Raw genomic sequence first — 19,855 nt, 5'->3', positions numbered from 1 at the left:
CACACCTTGGTATTTTTTTATGATGAATGTTTCCATTATTATTATTATTATTATTATTATTATTATTATGTGGCTAAGCGCAAACTGTGCACCATAATCTTTTTGCCTTGCTTTTTTATGTGTATGTCATTAATGTAGGAAGCTACTGAAGGTTTTGTAATATGACAGTCCCTGAAATTTCTGTCAGCTGCGCTTGAACATCCAATTTTCAATATCCAAACTAAAACCACCTTTTTCACTGGTCATAGCCCACTCTCTGAAGTGGGTACATTAGCATGGTTTTAATTCAAAGACGATTCAAAGAAGATTGAAAGGCTGAGAAAACCAAGCTCAGTGAATCATCAGGAGATAATCTCATAGTTGATGTGGAGAAGCTATTGCTGGGCTGATATCATGCAAATCCTGTGAACTGCAATGTGCTAAGTAGAGTTTGTTTCAATTTTTGTCCCTCCATGTTTTCTTTTGAGAGGTGATACCTTGATAATGTGCCAGCAAGTTTTCAGGTCATGCAGCATTAGGTGATATGTGAGCTCCTAAATCTTCGGGTTTTTTCCCACAGCACCTCAACCAGCAGTATTTGCTTAGTACTTGAAACATCAATAAAACACAAAGTTACGAAGACACAACCCAGAGCAGCATGGCCTACAAAGATGCTTATTCCGCTCTGATGAAGGGTGTAGAGGAGCTGGACTGCCAGGGACCGGCTGTGCCCGGTGACCTGGTGCTGATCGGTGACCATGCCTTCCCCCTGGCCATGAACCCTCGGGGTAAGGTCCTGATGGCAGCTTCCAGATATGGCCAGGGTCGCATTGTGGTGCTGGGTCATGAGGCCTTCCTCACCACCTTTCCCGCTGTGGTGGAGAACGCCCTGACCTGGCTGAAGCCCTCCACTGACGCCCAGGTGGGAATCCACTCAGCCTACAGTGCTGTGGCCCATAACCTATGCAACAGCAGCATCCAGGCGGAGGAAGGGAGCTTCCACAGTGGGCTGGGTGTTTATGTCACTGATGCCTACAGTGTGGGCCCCACTGCAAAGGAGCTTGTGGCCTTTCTGAAGGAAGGGGGTGGTCTGCTTGTTGCTGGTCAAGCTTGGAGCTGGGCCATGGACCACCCTAAGGAGAACGCCCTGCTGGGCTTCCCAGGGAACAAGGTGTGCAGTGTGGCTGGGATCTACTTCTCTGAACACCCAGGGGAGCTGGGCGTGTTCCCTGTGCCCAGGCAGATCCCTTCCAGCTGGCTGGCAGTGTCGTAAGTACTGGGGTCCTTCAGGGGGCTGACGGGGAGGGGCTAGAGCAGCACATGTAACAGGAACAGTAATCACAGCAGAAGGTACATTACCTTACATTATTGTCACTTATCCAAAGCAACTTACAAAGGTTGCAATGTTGTCTATTTATACGGATGAAGTAGTTATAAGGGTGAGATGTACAGAATGATGTCTAGTTCACTTGCGTACAAGATGTATGAAAGATGTATTAAATGTCAAATTACTTGGAATGTTAACATGGGGCTCCAGAGCTGTGTCTCATTTCTGTTATCACACTGATTGTGGTAGCAGTAAAAAAATGTTAGTTATATACTGGCCTCACTTACACGTTTATTCACATCATGCATCACTGTGTATGCCTTTTGCATATGATGGTAAGCCTCGATTCCACCCTGTGCCAGGAAAGATGAAGACTTCAAGGATGACCTTGAGTTCCTGTTGGAGGGAGTGTCTGACTTTGACATCCAGGGAGATGCACTGCCCTCAGAAGTCCTAGTGCATGGTCCCTTAGCTTTCCCCATCGCCACCACCAATGATGGCAGGGCCTTCATTGCTGGATCCTACTACGGGAGAGGTCGGGTCATCGTTACCACCCACGAGAGCTACCTGAGGCGCCAGGCTCTGGCTCCTTTCCTGATCAATGCAGTGCGCTGGTTGGATGAGGGCCGCAATGGGACGGTGGGCATCCTACCTAAGCTCAATGGAGCCCACGCCCTCCTGAGCCAGTCTGGCCTCACCTGCGAGAAGACAAGGTTCAAACAGGGGCTGAGTGTTTATGTCTGCACCTCATACAGTGATGCTCATGCCACCGACATCCAGGAGTTTGTGGCTGAGGGTGGGGGTCTCCTCATTGGTGGCCATGCCTGGTACTGGGCACAAGCCCAGAGTGGCCGAAATGCCATGACCGAGTACCCCGGCAACCACATCCTTAACAAGATGGGCTTTAGCATCCTGGAGGACACCTTGAAAGCAGGCCTGTATGAGGCCCTGCAGTCCTGCTCCGAGGCCTATCACTTCCGAAGAATGCTGCAGAATTTTATGGCTCATGTGACCTGCGGGCAGACGCTGACAGAGCACGAGCAGGCCTGCCTGAAGCAACTGGGTGGGGACTGTGCCAAATACCTGCGTTTGCGAGCCTATGACTGCCCTTCCTATAACTCCATCCTCTCAGTGCTCACAGACATAGTAAAGAAGGCCGGTGTACCGCAAGTCTGTGCCAGCTGCCCTGTGGAGAACTCTAAGGACCACCTCCTTCTCCACGTGGGCACTGAGGTGTACAAGGCATCCCCCAATCCAGATGACCTCCTGCCCTACATCATCAAGGACAAGCCCAACCTGCCCACAGTCCCCAATGCCAGGGTCCGGATCAACAGCAACACTGCAGGTAGGGCCATTCCTCATGTTCCTTACATTCTCAACATTCAGGGCAACCGAAAAATCATCACAACTACTGTCCTCTCAAGCAAATCTTTACTTTAAAAATGGTAGTTCTGAATGACTGATCTGTTACAAAACAAAAATGCAACGCAATGTAATGTGACACTTAATTTCAAGGTATTAGCTATAAAAAACTATATTTAGTAGCATGTGAGGAATTTGTTGAAAAAATATGAACCCATTCTGAACCCATTCTGACACCCCACAAATCACATCAGAATATTAATCTTGTTGCTGTCCACATGTACAGGACAGAAAGTGAGACAATGATCTATCCACTGATGTGTCCACAACGCAAAATCTTTTCAAGCTCATCCCTCATTTCGAAGCCACAGAACACTTGATGCAGCAACACTCCATTCCATTGTGTTTCAGGCAGTGAGGAGTGGAAGAGCACTGGCCTGTACCTCTCTCCTGGCATGAAGACACACATGGCAATCCCCTCCCAAATCGTCGGAAAAGGCTGGAAAGTAAAGCGCTCTAGCACAATTGTTTCGTTGTAGGTCCAATGTAGAGAAAATCTCACAGTTCAAATTTAAACACCCAGACTATATGAATTTGTGGCTGGTTTTGGTTTATGGTGCTGGTGTGGCCCTACTTTGAGTTGACGGAGTATAACGTTGATGCAATGTTCCCAACAACTTCACAGGTGCAGATCGGCTGCCAGACAGACTATGTCGGCGATAAGAATAAACTGATCAGGGCACCAGTGGTGCATGAGCGATTCCCCATAGAGTCGGACACCATTCAGGTCTCAAATTTGTGGGGCGGCCTTATCTACCTGGTGGCTCCATCTAATTGCCAGGAGGGAGAGCTGGAGATCACTGTAGAAGAAGCCATCCGTGCACCATACTACAAATCTGGTGAGTCTGAGGGATGTCTTATAAAGATTTAGTATACTACCCTCAATGTTCTCAGTGAGGGGAAGATCAGCAGTGTTCATCCCTGTATTGGATGTCAGATAAGTATGTGATCCAATCACTTATACATTTGTATAAATGTCAGATATAGATTTTCATTTTGTATTATGTGTTTGAAGATGAAATTCACATAATTTCATATTTTACTTGATATTTTATGTTTAATTATCTTTTGCACGCAATCATTTTCAAAAGGAAACATGACACTTACAACAGATGACACTGAGATGAATCATTCTCTACAACACTTAGTTCAGTCTTGACTTTATTATGATAAACCGAAAGGGTGAGTCCTCTTTCCATCTAGAGAAATAAGACCAGTCTTTCCCTTGTCCTACCAGGCGAGACCAGTGTGGCAGACTGGGTTGGGGGGATTCGTAATGCCCCTGCTCCCTGGGCGGAGATGGAGTTTGAGAACATCATCATGACGGTACCCTCAGAGGTGGTGCGCCACATCGATCGACCAGACGAGGTGGCAGAGGTCTGGGACACCATCATGAGGAGTATTGCGGAGCTGGCCGCTATCCCCGCTAAGTTTCCCCGCAAGGAGCGCTTTGTGGCTGATGTGCAGATCTCCCACGGCAAGTTGGCCATCATCATAATGATTCACCTAACAGTTTTTGTTGCTAACAGTAATTGTGTGATTTCTCTGTATTGAATATGACTACACTATCATGCTGTCCATCAGCTAAAACTAATCACATTGTATACATATGTGAGCATCTGATACCATGTCTCTAAGGCTATATGGGGACACATAGGGTGCATTTAGACCTGGTATTAAAATGCATCCCAAATGCTCCCTGTTGTCTGTAACATGATCAGATTTTTCTTTTTCTCTATTATCTCTATTTTATCTTGCAATATGTAAATCATAGACTGACTGGTGGAACGGTGGACATTGTTAATATGACAATGTTTAAGAAGTAGGTTATGCTATTTAAAGTAAATTCATAAAAATGTTTTTATTACTATCAATTACATAGGTGATTTATTTCCTAATGATAAATCATCAATTCAATTTTATTTAATTAAAGCAATTAAATTGTACAGTTCCTCACTTTGTTTCCAGTTGTCTAGACTGCACAAGTTTAGTTCTGCTCTTGAAACAATGTTGGGTGCTCATGTTGCATTAGTCTGTGCAGTAGATACAATCTATACAAATTTTCCTCATTACCAAGGAAGAGCCCAGCTTTGGAGATGAACTATATACATACAGCAGTGTAGATACAAGTGGAGCTAATTAATGCAGGAGACTCCCAAAGGGGCGAGCATGTAGGGTGATGCAAATTGTCGAAAACGGTTTCAACTGTTCAAAGCATTCACACTTTCCCCTCAACATAGCCGCAACATGTCCTCAACTAGCACAGGCGTTGGTTTGGAAAATTAGGTTTAGATGTATCTTTTGAATGTTTACAACTGCCCATCAGCATCCGATCTTGCCCTAAATCCAATCAGGGACATGTTTTTACCAGGTGTAAATGGGCTTGTGCTAAAGTACCTGGTCAATTAGGCATGGTTGGAGAAAACACGTCTGATTTCCACTGGGCGAGAAAAATTGAGTGTGTCGGGCAGCATCAACACAACATGTGATATGGGGAGCTGTATAATGTAATGAGCTGGGTACTAGACCAGGTGGTTATTGATTCAGATTCCTTGGGGGGACACTGTTATGGGAAACTTGACTTGAGGAAAGTAGTGAATCAGAATCTAGCAACAGGAATGGGAATCACATGGATGGGTGGCTGATAAGATAATAGATAATGTAGCATCATATCAAGAAACAAAAGGAGAATAGACCAATAGACGCATACCAAAACTTCCTTCCACCTTCCTGGTTGTTGTGGCAATGACTTCATCTTGGTGGTTTCCACTGTTGACAGGTTTCATGCATGCAGGCTACCCAGTCATGATGCACTCAAGTTCAGCTCCAGACCTGATGATTCCAAAGCTGGTGGCTGGCAATGGCGGTGACATATGGGGGGCCATCCATGAGCTGGGTCACAACCAGCAGCAGAGTGCCTGGGAGTTCCCACCGCACACCACAGAGTGCACCTGCAACCTGTGGTCTGTCTACGTGCACGAAACTGTGCTGGGCGTGGAGCGGGCCGATGCACATGGGGATTTGAAGCCCAGAAAACGACAGAAGAGGATTATGCAGTTTCTGCAGAGTGGGAGAGAGCTGGACAACTGGAAAGTGTGGACGGCTCTGGAGACTTACATGCAGGTGAGAAAACTTACAGGGTGTACAACCAGAGGGCTGTAAGTGCCATTACTTACACAGTAAGTAACATTTAACAGCAGAAATGGTTTTCATGAGTTTAATGGGAGAACCAGAGTGAGTGATTGAAGATTCAAGATCTGAGATTAAGAGGATTTGGAAGAAGATGTTGAAAGTACACGTGGAATCAGTTATTATCACCTTTCTTAGTATCACATTTTTCTAGAGTACAATTTACATCTGGCGAATGACAAAATCTAAATGAAATGGTCTTCTTTACTTCGGAATTATGTGAAAGAAAATTTTTTTATTTTTTTATTTGTTTATTCTCCTGGTTCTGATTCTTTCTCACTCAGCTCCAAGAAGAGTTCGGCTGGGAGCCCTTCAAGAAGGTCTTTGCTGCCTATCATCACATGGAGAAAGTGCCCAAGGACAAAAATGACAAAATGAATCTGTATGCAGAGACCTTCTCCAGCACAGTCAACAGAAATCTGGTGCCCTTCTTCAAGTCCTGGGGCTGGCCCATCGAGCCTGAGCTGGAGAGGAAGCTGGAAGACCTGCCTGAGTGGAATGACCATCCCATGGCCAAGTACAAGGACCTGTAGCACTAAACTTTGCATGTTTGTGGAGGGTCGGGAGTTTGCATCTCAGCAACAACAGAGGATTAGTTGCAAACTGCAGTACAAACTGGTGAAAGGTAGTACACCATCTGTTGGAGGATAAAGGGGAGTAGGTGGCAGTAAGAGGGCTAATAGCTACTGTCCCTCATAGTTATAAGACCATATGAGCGCTAGGAACAGTTAGCTTTAATTTTCAAATTCAGCTGATTTGCTTGCAGGTTAACTAATTAATAGCAATGGTTCATGCTTGAACACTCTTTTACTGAGTAATAATGTCTTACTTCCTCACCGCAGAAAAGCTTTCATGCCTACAAAATCCTATATCAGCATCTACACAATGTTACATGTCCAAACTGTAACGTTGCAGCAGTGCCGCAGTGTCTGAAGTTTGCTCTCCACTTTGTACAAGAGATCTAAATACATGGCAACATCAGGGGAGCCCAGACTAAAAGCTGACACATTATTGCACCTGGTGCCTTAGACAATCTCTGGACTCTGTAGAAGTGCCTTCCAATTGTTATATTTTCTCTTTTACCAACTGCCCTGCATGCAGGAGCACATCTGCCTGCCTGACCCTCATTCTGGGCTACCTGAGCATGCGCTTTAACTCAACCTGTTTACCTATCAATGCAATGTCCTTAAATTGTTCTTATATTGTTCCTTCAAACTTACAATTATCAAAGCAGAAATAATATTTCTATATATGCTGTTTATCAAAAGATTGTAAAATGCGCCTCAGGGCAGCGATTTTATTTTCTCAATACAAGAACAGTATATATTATAACAATATAACAGTTATAGTAATTCAGTTATGTAGTTACTGCACAGTGTAGGCTCAACACCTTGCTAAATTCCAGTGCATTCATACTGATATGGCAACTAGTGCCTGAATGTAGTCTCAGATGGTCCAAAAGGTGCTAACTTAGAGGTCTATTCATGACCTTGGAGCTGCTCACTGTAGGGAGACATTTAGGCGAGTACTGTATGTACAGCTACTCCTGCTGCCTAACTGTGGACGTTTTCATATGTTTTGCATGCTAGGGAAGATGAGTTATTTTTCCATATCTACAATTTTTCCTGTCTCTGACATAAAAAGCAAAGACTGTAATTCCCTTTCTAATATTTCTAATCAGTATTATGCTTCATCACCTTAATTAAAAATGTTGTTAGCAGCATGTTCATCCTTTTCCTTATGCTAAAAGTTTTTCACCCTTATCTCTAGTTCTGCTGAAAATGGCAATCACAATGATTTATGGCATCATAAAGTAGGACAGTATTATGCTTTTGACACTTAGGGTTATAAGTAGGGGAGCTGCAATTAAGGGGGGCATTTGCACTTCCAGAGCTCAAAAGACAAGAACAGAAGAACTTTCTGGAACATTGAGAGTTTTGCCCTCATTGCTGTTTTGAATTATTCTCAGTTGTAGGGACAGAAAGCTATGCCTCATATTGTAAGCAACTTATTTATATAAATGTGGGTGTCTTTGTAGTCATAGTGTTTCTCACAGAATATGAAAATGTTTATCTGCAATAAAACATTTTTCTGGCTATGTGACTTTCTGGTGACTGGTTCAAGTAGATTTTGCAAGAGTACTGCTGCTTGTGGCTAAGCAGAAGTGTCCCGAACAAACTGTTAAGGAGAAGAGCTTTATGGCACAAGGCATGGCCATGGTTGCTGTGTTTTAGATGTAGGGTATGCTCAAGGATGAAACTGGTTTTAAATTCTTACTGGTTTGCATTTGCATACTCTCAGTCAACGGGCATGCAACTCAAAATAATCTTGTCAATCAGAAAAGATACTGTTTTTCTTAGAGATGTTTTTTGTTAAAGGCAAGCACCTGCTGCAGGCTGAATTTTAAGGCTGAAATATGATTTTGTTGAGTCATATCGAATGCAACCTAATAACATAAAAAGGCATATTTTTCTTCATAAATATGTCCCAGTATTTTTTGGATGAATAATGGGTTTGATTCAGCAGTTAGGATGCATTACCAGTATGGTGTTCCGGCTGATTTCAGCACTGTTCTATGGCTGCACTGATGTGCTTGCCTCCCTGGAGGATTGGACCCCAAAACAAGACAAAGACCGCAGCAGAACTGCTTTTCATTCATTCGATACTGTATCTTATTCTTTTCAATATCCTTAAGTTAATTTCCGTCATCCCACAATTTCCTTACCAACTATAAATAACATTTAAATTAAATTGAAATACATTTGTATGCTCTAGTAACACTGAAAATTCAATTCACGAAATTATATTGTAGCAAGGAGGGGGTTTCCAGAGGAGGCAACAAACTGGTCTCTGTCTCCACAGTGCAGTAGCACCACATGCCTAAGAGTGGACCTCCTGTCAGGGTGGAAATGTCCTGCTGTAAGGTTTCCCTCGCAATGTCTCCCTGGCTGACAGGTGTGAAAGCTGTACTGCTCTCACCTTTAATGGAGCATGTCCCTGCACACCTAATCCATGGCACATCTCACTTCTGACACCAGTCTAAGGAACAATGGGCTTCCAGGGGAAGAAATAACCACTGGGGCTTAACCACTGGAGCTGGGAACTAAACCCACTCCACCCCCACAGCAACACGGCCACAAGGCTTCAAGTTCCTCAAAGCATTATCACGCTGCTTGACAGATGCTCAGTGCTAAAAGCAATTGTTGAAAGATGGAGTGTGAAACTACCTCACAAGGCAGTGTGAAATCAAACGATTTTCAGTTCCCATATATGGCTATTTCTACAGTTATTCTTGTAGAACTGACCAGTCATCATGATCAGGAAAAGTACATGTTATCTTTGGAACACTTACACAAACAGCATGTTTTGTAACATAAAAGTGTCACCTTGAAATAATTAATGAGTTTTGTGTTTTTAAATAACATATCGCACAGAACTAAATTTCAGTTTATCATGTGTCACACTTTTGATACGCACTATATATATATGTGTGTGTGTGTGTATATATATATATATATAAACATACACACACACAGTTTACAGTTTTCAGGAGCAGGAACTTGCCACTACTGCTACAGATGCTAGAGGTGATGTAAACACCTTTTGTTTTGGCAAGACCGATCTTAAAATGTCTCCTGATCATCCAAGCAGAAAATTTGGTGTTGCATGCTTGTACCTGGCAATAATGGGAAAAGCTGTGGGAGGAGGAATTAAAACCCAAAGATTCTATATATAAGGAGAAGAGGAGGGTGATAAAGGATACATTCCTGACAAACTCCTGTGATGAGGCTGTGAGGCTCTGAGACAGAGTGACACTGTGTTACCTTGTAGGAAAAAGTAGAAAGGTAGGGTGAAAACCACTTGTGGGCAGTGCCTGACATATGCAGGTGATCCAGGGTCTTAAAGCAGCAGATCGATGAAAGAGGGTTAGCACAGATGGCATGGAAGTAGCCCTAGCAGAGTTGAATGTTTTTGTTACAGAAAAGGCAGTTTATATTTCCTCAAAGAAGAACATTTCAAATAACAAATACTGTTATTTGGTAAAAAAAAAAAAAAAAAAAAAAAAAATCAGGAAGTTTTCTGTGTCGCAATGTGACTTTCTGTTTTGCTTGAATCATTGCTGCAATTTGCAACATTTCTGCTTTTTCTGTTAGCGATATTAAAACCTTTGATCCCGTTTGAAACACTGCTGATTTTTTTAAACCAGACTGTGTATTGGACAACCATACCTTCAGAAAGAATGTTGTGTGTAAAAAAATACATGGGCAACAAGTAAATTGTATATTTATATAGTATTGTATATTTATTTAAATTAGAATAACGCACTTGAAAGACACTTCGTGTCAATGCCAATAAGGGAAACCGAAAACGGCGTCCAGTCACATTAAGAAATCATTTTAGGTTATTTCAGCTAAAGTTTTTTGAGTTTTTGAGCCAATATGCTTCCTTTGCCAAAAAAAAAAAAAAAACATTTACGTATTGATCAAGTGAAATACTGAACGCTGATTACTAGTGCGAACATGGGGAATAAAAACCACATACAAAACAGGCTTTTAGTAGTCTAAGCTTAAAACGTCACCTCTTTGGGAGTTGCTCACACAAGATCAAGATTTGCTATTTATAATGTGTAGGAAAGTAATGACCATAGCAACAGTAACCTTAGGGCGACACCTTATTAAGGTATTTCTGAGAACTTTGCGAACGGACACATGTCGACACTGCTCTGTGGAAGAAAATGAGACAAGGGAACAGTAGTCAAATTACTGCCCTCACTCGATTGCCGTAAGTAGTCCGCCCGTATGTATATCACTGCCTGACCAAACTCAAATACAAGAGTCTACGTGCATCATCCTGAACTTTTTCAGACACACGAGGTAGGCTATTGTGACAAGATTAAATTGTGTTAATGTTATATTTATATACAAACATTACCCAAGATCGTTTCTTTAAAAATGGGGTATGATAAATTTATATGCTAATAGGGTAACTCCCACCTACTCCTCTACATTTAAATTTTTCAACGACTCTAGAGTAGCCTGTGTTACTTGCGACACGTATATTATTCACCATTCATTACTATTGTTGAGGCCTGTTGAGAATATGGTGAATTATACGGATTTACGATTTCCGTCTAATCCAGGGGCGTTTCTAGCTATTGTAAAGATCAGGGGCTAAATCAAGTTTGCCTGGGGCTTGTCTTTTTATTTTTATTTTTATTTATTTTTTATTTATTTTTTTTTGAAGGGACATCCGCATTGGTAGGTTGGGGAGATTATATCTACCTTTATAATAAATAAATATTATCACACCTTCGGACGCTGCAAGTGAAGTTCGCTCTGTTACACAGTCTGTCTGTTGTTTTGCTATATACACCTCCTTTTTCAGGGCGAAAATATTCGGGGCTAGGCTTATAATATTCGAGGCTATAGCCCCGAATGATCGGACCTAACGACGCAACTGGTCTAATCTATTGTATATTAAATCACTCTATCTGCTCACAAGCAAACAATCGACATTCTGCCTTTTAACGAAATAATTACCATGGATCTTAGTATTTAATTCCTGATTTAATATTACGTATGTATTACTGATTGCGCTGTTGAAGGTAATAACATTGACTGCAGTGATATAGACAAATACATTAAACAAGTCTATTGATATATCAGTATTCGTTCCCAAAAAATCTTATCTCTTATCTTCTTAACATAAACTGAGATGATAAATAAAATTAACACTTCCAGACTTGTCGGCGTGCCACAACCACAATAGCCACGAATGAACAGTGAATCTATAAGCGAGGTCCCCTATCATGTAACCGTTGGTCCGATGTGTCAGTGATATTATATATATATATATATATATATATATATATATATATATATATATATATAAAGGTAAGTTAAGCAGGTTTTAATGATGCTCATTAATGCTGTCAACAAGCATTTCATATATTTCACATAACAACCTGTATTTCTACCACTGCTCTAGAAAGTAGTCAATTACGGCATTATTTCGTAAAGTTGTAATGCCCTGCTAATTGTAATTGGTAAGTCACACAAAAAGTACCACGATGCTTATGTGGCGTGTCCAGGATAAACGCGTTGTAGGTAGACTGACTTCACTGAAGGAGCCATTCGTTTGGGTTCTATGCGCTGTGAAAATATACTTTATTTTGGGATATCACTGGATCAGTACACTAGATGGCATTCCCGTTTTATGTCTGTTGGTGGGTTTCAAATAGTCAGGTGTAGGAAATCAGGTATGCTTGGGTACGGGGCACTTCACGGGGGCCACGCCACACACCAGTCTGCCAGCGGCAGGCACTCACGCTTTCAGGTACAGTGGTCTTGAAAAGTAAAACTACGAAAAGTGTACAGGAACGCCAATTGCCCTCTAGCCATGCACCACACCTTAACAGACGTCAAGGCATCCGACCATTAGAGGGCGGTATATCACTACAGACTACTCAGAACAGAGTTTAGTTCTCCTTGTTTGCTTCATTCGTAGATACATCGAAAGAACAGGGTGCGCAATAATCAATGAGAGCATTGCACATGCAGATGTCGTGTTTATGTGAATATTATTAATAGTTTGTCTTACGACTCTGAAAGCGGAAGCGAAAAATTTAGGAACTGCCATTTCAAGCCTCACACAGTTCAGTGGGTCTGTTGGTCTAAAGTTGTAGACTTAAACCACTGTTTAATTGGTTTATTTTATTTTAATTGGTCGTGCTTGATGTGTCGTAGTTACACACAAAATTCATCTTGTTTTGGTCTCATGAATTTCCATTGAAGTCCAAATTTTTTTTTTTTTCCTCACTGCCCTCTAGAGGGGACTAAAATACTGTATCAGCATCAGTCGAGCATATCTTTTTATTCTGTGGGTCATTGTCTTCAACAAATGGCGCACCTCTATAATTGTGTATGTCGATCTGATCCGGTTCAAACACCATACAGTCTTCTGCTTCTGCTTTCAAAACTGTTTCTTAACTCCATCATCAAAGGCAGGAAAACGTTAGTTTATCCTACACGACTCTGACGACTTCATAGACATATGACATTTGCTCAGTGTTGCCTCAGTCTCTCTCTCTCTCTCTCTCTCACACACACACACGAATGTCATCTTTTAGAAGGATCTGTGGTCCAGTCCTAAACATGTGGCCTAAAATGGCCAACTGCATTGACAACACATTAAATTTCATGCATTTGGCAGACACTTATCCGGAGCGAGAGAACATAAGTGTATCCATTCAAGTTAAACTAGCAACAGTGTCAGACAAGGCTAATAACACTCATAGACCAGTGAGTGTGAGCATACTGGATCCTATTATTATTATTATTATTATTATTATTATTTATTTATTTATTTATTTATTTTTATTTATTTATTTTTTGTCATTATTGTTGTAAAATTACAGGCCCTTACATTTCCGTCAGCTGAGCTTGAACGTCCAATTTTCAATATCCAGACTAAAACTACCTTTTTCCCTGTGGAGAAGCTATTGCTGGGCTGATATCATGCAAATCCTGTGAACTGCAATGTGCTAAGTAGAGTTTGTTTCAATTTTTGTCCCTCCATGTTTTCTTTTGAGAGGTGATACCTTGATAATGTGCCAGCAAGATTTCAGGTCATGCAGCATTAGGTGATATGTGAGCTCCTAAATCTTCGGGTTTTTTCCCACAGCACCTCAACCAGCAGTATTTGCTTAGTACTTGAAACATCAATAAAACACAAAGTTACGAAGACACAACCCAGAGCAGCATGGCCTACAAAGATGCTTATTCCGCTCTGATGAAGGGTGTAGAGGAGCTGGACTGCCAGGGACCGGCTGTGCCCGGTGACCTGGTGCTGATCGGTGACCATGCCTTCCCCCTGGCCATGAACCCTCGGGGTAAGGTCCTGATGGCAGCTTCCAGATATGGCCAGGGTCGCATTGTGGTGCTGGGTCATGAGGCCTTCCTCACCACCTTTCCCGCTGTGGTGGAGAACGCCCTGACCTGGCTGAAGCCCTCCACTGACGCCCAGGTGGGAATCCACTCAGCCTACAGTGCTGTGGCCCATAACCTGTTCTACACCAGCATCCAGGCGGAGGTAGGGGGTTTCCACAGTGGGCTGGGTGTTTATGTCACTGATGCCTACAGTGTGGGCCCCACTGCAAAGGAGCTCGTGGCCTTTCTGAAGGAAGGGGGTGGTCTGCTTGTTGCTGGTCAAGCTTGGAGCTGGGCCATGGATCACCCTAAGGAGAATATTCTGCTGGGCTTCCCAGGGAACAAGGTGTGCAGTGTGGCTGGGATCTACTTCTCTGAACACCCAGGGCAGCTGGGCGTGTTCCCCGTGCCCAGGCAGATCCCTTCCAGCTGGCTGGCAGTGTCGTAAGTGCTGGGGTCCTTCAGGGGGCTGACGGGGAGGGGCTAGAGCAGCACATGTAACAGGAACAGTAATCACAGCAGAAGGTACATTACCTTACATTATTGTCATTTAGCAGACACTCTTATCCAAAGCAACTTACAAAGGTTGCAATGTTGTCTATTTATACGGATGAAGTAGTTATAAGGGTGAAATGTACAGTATGATGTCTAGTTCACTTGCGTACAAGATGTATGAAAGATGTATTAAATGTCAAATTACTTGGAATGTTAACATGGGGCTCCAGACCTGTGTCTCATTTCTGTTATCACATTGATTGTGGTAGCAGTAAAAAAATGTTAGTTATATACTGGCCTCACTTACACGTTTATTCACATCATGCATCACTGTGTATGCCTTTTGCATATGATGGTAAGCCTCGATTCCACCCTGTGCCAGGAAAGACGAAGACTTCAAGGACGACCTTGAGTTCCTGTTGGAGGGAGTGTCTGCCTTTGACATCCAGGGAGATGCACTGCCTTCAGAAGTCCTAGTGCATGGTCCCTTAGCTTTCCCCATCGCCACCACCAATGATGGCAGGGCCTTCATCGCTGGATCCTACTATGGGCAAGGTCGTGTCATCGTTACCACCCACGAAAGCTACCTGGGGCACCAGGCTCTGGCTCCTTTCCTGATCAATGCAGTGCGCTGGCTGGATGAGGGCCGCAATGGGACCGTGGGCATCCTGCCTGAGCTCAGTGGAGCCCACGCCCTCCTGAGCCAGTCTGGCCTCACCTGTGAGAAGACAAGGTTCAAACAGGGGCTGAGTGTTTATGTCTGCACCTCGTACAGTGATGCTCATGCCGCCGACATCCAGGAGTTTGTGGCTGAGGGTGGGGGTCTCCTCATTGGTGGCCACGCCTGGTACTGGGCACAAACCCACAGTGGCCACAATGCCGTGACCGAGTACCCTGGCAACCACATCCTTAACAAGATGGGCTTCAGCATCCTGGAGGCCACCTTGAATGCAGGCCTGTATGAGGCCCTGCAGTCCTGCTCCGAGGCCTATCACTTCCGAAGAATGCTGCAGAATTTTATGGCTCATGTGACCTGCGGGCAGACGCTGACAGAGCACGAGCAGGCCTGCCTGAAGCGGCTGGGTACAGACTGTGTGACCTACCTGCATATGCGAGCCCATGACTGCCCTTCCTATAACTCCATCCTCAACATGCTCACCAACATGGTAAAGAAGGCCGGTGTACCGCAAGTCTGTGCCAGCTGCCCTGTGGAGAACTCTAAGGACCACCTGCTTCTCCACGTGGGCACTGAGGTGTACAAGGCATCCCCCAATCCAGACGACCTCCTGCCCTACATCATCAAGGACAGGCCCTACCTGCCCACAGTCCCAGATGCCAGGGTCTGGATCAGCGGCAACACCGAAGGTAGGACCATTCCTCATTGTTTTTAAATTCTTGACATTCATTGCAACCCAAAGATCATCACAACTGCTGTCCACTCAAGTATGTAAAAATGTGATCTTTACTTTTTAATGGTAGTTCTGAATGACTGATCTGTTACAAAACAAAAATACAACGCAATGTAATGTGACACTTAATTTCAAGGTATTAGCTATAAAAAAACTATATTTAGTGGCATGTGAGGAATTTGTTGAAAAAATATGAACCCATTCTGAACCCATTCTGACACCCCACAAATCACATCAGAATATTAATCTTGTTGCTGTCCACATGTACAGGACAGAAAGTGAGACAATGATCTATCCACTGATGTGTCCACAACGCAAAATCTTTTCAAGCTCATCCCTCATTTCGAAGCCACAGAACACTTGATGCAGCAAGACTCCATTCCATTGTGTTTCAGGCAGTGAGGAGTGGAAGAGCACTGGCCTGTACCTCTCTCCTGGCATGAAGACACACATGGCAATCCCCTCCCAAATCGTCGGAAAAGGCTGGGAGGTAAATCACTCTTCTAAAGCTTTCTGTGTTTTGCAGGTCCAACATGTTGAAATCGTGTGGCCCTGTTCAAGCTGACAGCAGGGTAATGTTGATACAGTGTTCCCAATGACCTCACAGGTGCAGATCGGCTGCCAGACAGACTATGTCGGCAATGCGGATGAACTGATCAGGGCACCAGTGGTGCATGAGCGATTCCCAATAGAGTCGGACACCGTTCAGGTCTCAAATTTGTGGGGCGGCCTTATCTACCTGGTGGCTCCATCCAATTGCCACGAGGGAGAGCTGGAGATCACTGTAGAGGAAGCCATCCGTGCACCATACTACAAATCTGGTGAGTCTGAGGGATGCCTTATAAAGATTTAGTATACTATTCTCAATGAAGAAGATCAGCAGTGTTCATCCCTATATTGAGTGTCAGATAAGTATGTGATCCAATCACTTATACATATGTACAAATGTCAGATATAGATTTTCATTTTGTATTATGTGTTTGAAGATGAAATTCACATTATTTCATATTTTACTTGATATTTTATGTTTAATTTTTTTTTTGACTTAGTTACTAAAGGACAACAAAGGACACTGAGATGAATCATGCGCTTAGTTCAGTGTAGAATTTATTATGACAGACAGCTACGGTGAGTCCTCCTCTTTCCATCTAGAGAAATAAAACCAGTCTTTCCCTTTTGCCTCCAGGGGAGACCAGTGTGGCGGCCTGGGTTGGGGGGATCCGTGATGCCCCTGCTCCCTGGGCGGAGATGGAGTTTGAGAACATCATCATGACGGTACCCTCAGAGGTGGTGCGCCACATCGATCAACCAGACGAGGTGGCAGAGGTCTGGGACACCATCATGAGGAGTATTGCGGAGCTGGCCGCTATCCCTGCTAAGTTTCCCCGCAAGGAGCGCTTTGTGGCTGATGTGCAGATCTCCCACGGCAAGTTGGCCATCATCATAATGATTCACCTAACAGTTTTTGTTGCTAACAGTAATTGTGTGATTTCTCTGTATTGAATATGACTACACTATCATGCTGTCCATCAGCTAAAACTAATCACATGGTATACATATGTGAGCATCTGATACCATGTCTCTCAGGCTATATGGGGACACATAGGGTGCATTTAGACCTGGTATTAAAATGCATCCCAAATGCTCCCTGTTGTCTGTAACATGATCAGATTTTTCTTTTTCTCTATTATCTCTATTTTATCTTGCAATATGTAAATCATAGACTGACTGGTGGAACGGTGGACATTGTTAATCTGGCAATGTGTAAGAAGTAGGTTATGCTATTTAAAGTAAATTCATAAAAGATGTTTTTATTACTATCAAGTACATAGGCGATTTATTTCCTAATGATAAATCATCAACTCAACTCAACATCAAAATTTTATTTAATTTAAACAATTAAATTGTACAGTTCCTCACTTTGTTTCCAGTTGTCTAGACTGCACAAGTTTAGTTCTGCTCTTGAAACAATGTTGGGTGCTCATGTTGCACCAGTCTATGCAATAGATACAATCTATACAAATTTTCCTCATTACCAGCTTTGGAGATGAACTATATACATACAGCAGTGTAGATACAAGTGGAGCTAATTAATGCAGGAGACTCCCAAAGGGGCGAGCATGTAGGGTGATGCAAATTGTCGAAAACGGTTTCAACTGTTCACAGCATTCACACTTTCCCCTCAACACAGCCGCAACATGTCCTCAACTAGCACGGGAGTTGGTTTGGCAAATTAAATTTAGATCCTTTGAACATTTACACCTGCCCATCAGCATCCAATCTTGCCCAACATCCAATCAGGGAAACATTTTTACCAGGTGTAAATGGGCTTTTGCTAAGGCACAAAGTACCTAGTCAGTCAGGAGTGGTCAGCTCCTTGGTTACAGAAAAGAAAAGATTGAGTGTCGGGCAGCATCAACACAACTTGTGGTATGCAGAGCTATATGGTGTAGTGAGCTGGGTACCAGTCCAGGTGCCTATAGGTTCAAATCCCCAAGGGGGCACTGTTAAGGGTAGTAGTGAATCAGAATTTAGCAACAGGAATGGGAATCACATGGATGGGTGCCTGATAAGATAATAGATAATGTAGCATCATATCAAGAAACAAAAAGAGAATAGACCAATAGGCGCATACCAAAACTTCCTTCCACCTTCCTGGTTGTTGTGGTAATGACTTCATCTTGGTGGTTTCCACTGTTGACAGGTTTCATGCATGCAGGCTACCCAGTCATGATGCACTCAAGTTCAGCTCCAGACCTGATGATTCCAAAGCTGGTGGCTGGCAATGGCGGTAACATATGGGGGGCCATCCATGAGCTGGGTCACAACCAGCAGCAGAGTGCCTGGGAGTTCCCACCGCACACCACAGAGTGCACCTGCAACCTGTGGTCTGTCTACGTGCACGAAACTGTGCTGGATGTGGAGCGGGCCGATGCACATGGGGATTTGAAGCCCAGTAAACGACAGAAGAGGATTATGCAGTTTCTGCAGAGTGGGAGAGAGCTGGACAACTGGAAAGTATGGACAGCTCTGGAGACTTACATGCAGGCAAGAAAACTTACAGGGTGTACAACCAGACGGCCAGAGGGCTGTAAGTGCAAAAATGTGCAAAAATGGCTATCAGAGGTCTTAATGCAATCACTACCCAATAAAGAAAATGTGAAGTTTTAATTGAGAATAAACTGAGGAAACACTAAGGACCCAATACCAAAGTTAGGGTTCAGCTTTGTACAAAAAGAGCAGAAATACAATCATTCCTTTCTAGCACAGAACAATGCACTGTGGGTTGGGTACTATGACAACATTTAGAGCAAACTGGCTGGCATAACAGGAAAGAAGGTGCCTTATAGTGAGTAACATTTAATGGTAGAGGTTATAAGTTTAATGGGAGAATCAGAGTGAATGAATGAAGATTCAGGGTCTGAGATTAAGGGGATTTGGAAGAAGATGTGGAAAGTACACATGAAGTCAGTTATTATCACATTCTTAATATCACATTTTTCTAGAGTACAATTTATATCTGCTAAATAACAAAATCTAAATGAAATGGCTTTTTTTACTTCAAAATTTTGTGAAAAAAAATGTTTTTTTACTTTTTCATTCTCATGGTTCTGGTTTGTTCTCTCTCACTCAGCTCCAAGAAGAGTTTGGCTGGGAGGCCTTCAAGAAGGTCTTTGCTGCCTACCATCAAATGCAGAACGTGCCCAGTGACAATGAGGGCAAGATGAATCTGTATGCCGAGACCTTCTCCCGCTCAGTCAACAGAAATCTGGTGCCCTTCTTCAAGTCCTGGGGCTGGCCCATTGAGCCTGAGCTGGAGTGGAAGCTGGAAGACCTGCCTGAGTGGAGTGATCATCCCATAGCCAAGTACAAGGACCTGTAGTACTAAACTTTGCATCACCGCAAAACAACAGAGGATTAGTTGCAAACTGCAGTACAAACTGGTGAAAGGTAGTACACCATCTGTTGGAGGACAAAGGGGAGTAGGTGGCAGTAAGAGGGCTAATAGCTACTGTCCCTCATAGTTATAAGACCATATGAGAGCTAGGAACAGTTAGCTTTAATTTTCAAATTCAGCTGATTTGCTTGCAGGTTAACAAATTAAT

The 19,855-nt window shown here is 43.2% G+C and overlaps 2 protein-coding genes across 2 annotated transcripts; both read left to right on the top strand.

Moving 5' to 3' along the window:
- Positions 1-634: 634 nt before the first annotated feature.
- LOC118782972 (TRPM8 channel-associated factor homolog) lies at positions 635-6,450 on the top strand. The gene is made up of 7 exons (XM_036536611.1): positions 635-1,248; positions 1,669-2,651; positions 3,080-3,174; positions 3,354-3,567; positions 3,966-4,205; positions 5,508-5,851; positions 6,202-6,450. The coding sequence occupies exons 1-7, from the start codon at positions 638-640 to the stop codon at positions 6,448-6,450; spliced, it is 2,736 nt and encodes a 911-aa protein (XP_036392504.1). The 5' UTR covers positions 635-637.
- A 7,225-nt stretch (positions 6,451-13,675) lies between these two features.
- LOC118783139 (TRPM8 channel-associated factor homolog) lies at positions 13,676-19,646 on the top strand. The gene is made up of 7 exons (XM_036536849.1): positions 13,676-14,289; positions 14,723-15,705; positions 16,145-16,239; positions 16,357-16,570; positions 16,936-17,175; positions 18,454-18,797; positions 19,384-19,646. Exons 1-7 carry the CDS (start codon positions 13,679-13,681, stop codon positions 19,630-19,632), a joined length of 2,736 nt encoding a protein of 911 aa, XP_036392742.1. The 5' UTR covers positions 13,676-13,678; the 3' UTR covers positions 19,633-19,646.
- Positions 19,647-19,855: the final 209 nt, after the last annotated feature.

The sequence above is a fragment of the Megalops cyprinoides genome, chromosome 9 (assembly GCF_013368585.1).
Source record: "Megalops cyprinoides isolate fMegCyp1 chromosome 9, fMegCyp1.pri, whole genome shotgun sequence".
Lineage (NCBI taxonomy): Eukaryota > Metazoa > Chordata > Actinopteri > Elopiformes > Megalopidae > Megalops > Megalops cyprinoides.
The sequence above is the reverse complement of the archived record's forward strand: the minus strand, read 5'-3'. Positions and strand labels throughout refer to the sequence as shown.

Coding starts and splice junctions, on each gene's coding strand:
- LOC118783139 (XM_036536849.1), top strand. CDS start 13,679: ATGGCCTACAAAGATGCTTATTCCGCTCTGATGAAGGGTGTAGAGGAG. Junction 15,706..16,144: donor GATCAGCGGCAACACCGAAG/GTAGGACCATTC, acceptor ATTGTGTTTCAG/GCAGTGAGGAGTGGAAGAGC. Junction 16,571..16,935: donor TGCACCATACTACAAATCTG/GTGAGTCTGAGG, acceptor TTTTGCCTCCAG/GGGAGACCAGTGTGGCGGCC.
- LOC118782972 (XM_036536611.1), top strand. CDS start 638: ATGGCCTACAAAGATGCTTATTCCGCTCTGATGAAGGGTGTAGAGGAG. Junction 3,175..3,353: donor TCGTCGGAAAAGGCTGGAAA/GTAAAGCGCTCT, acceptor ACAACTTCACAG/GTGCAGATCGGCTGCCAGAC. Junction 3,568..3,965: donor TGCACCATACTACAAATCTG/GTGAGTCTGAGG, acceptor TTGTCCTACCAG/GCGAGACCAGTGTGGCAGAC.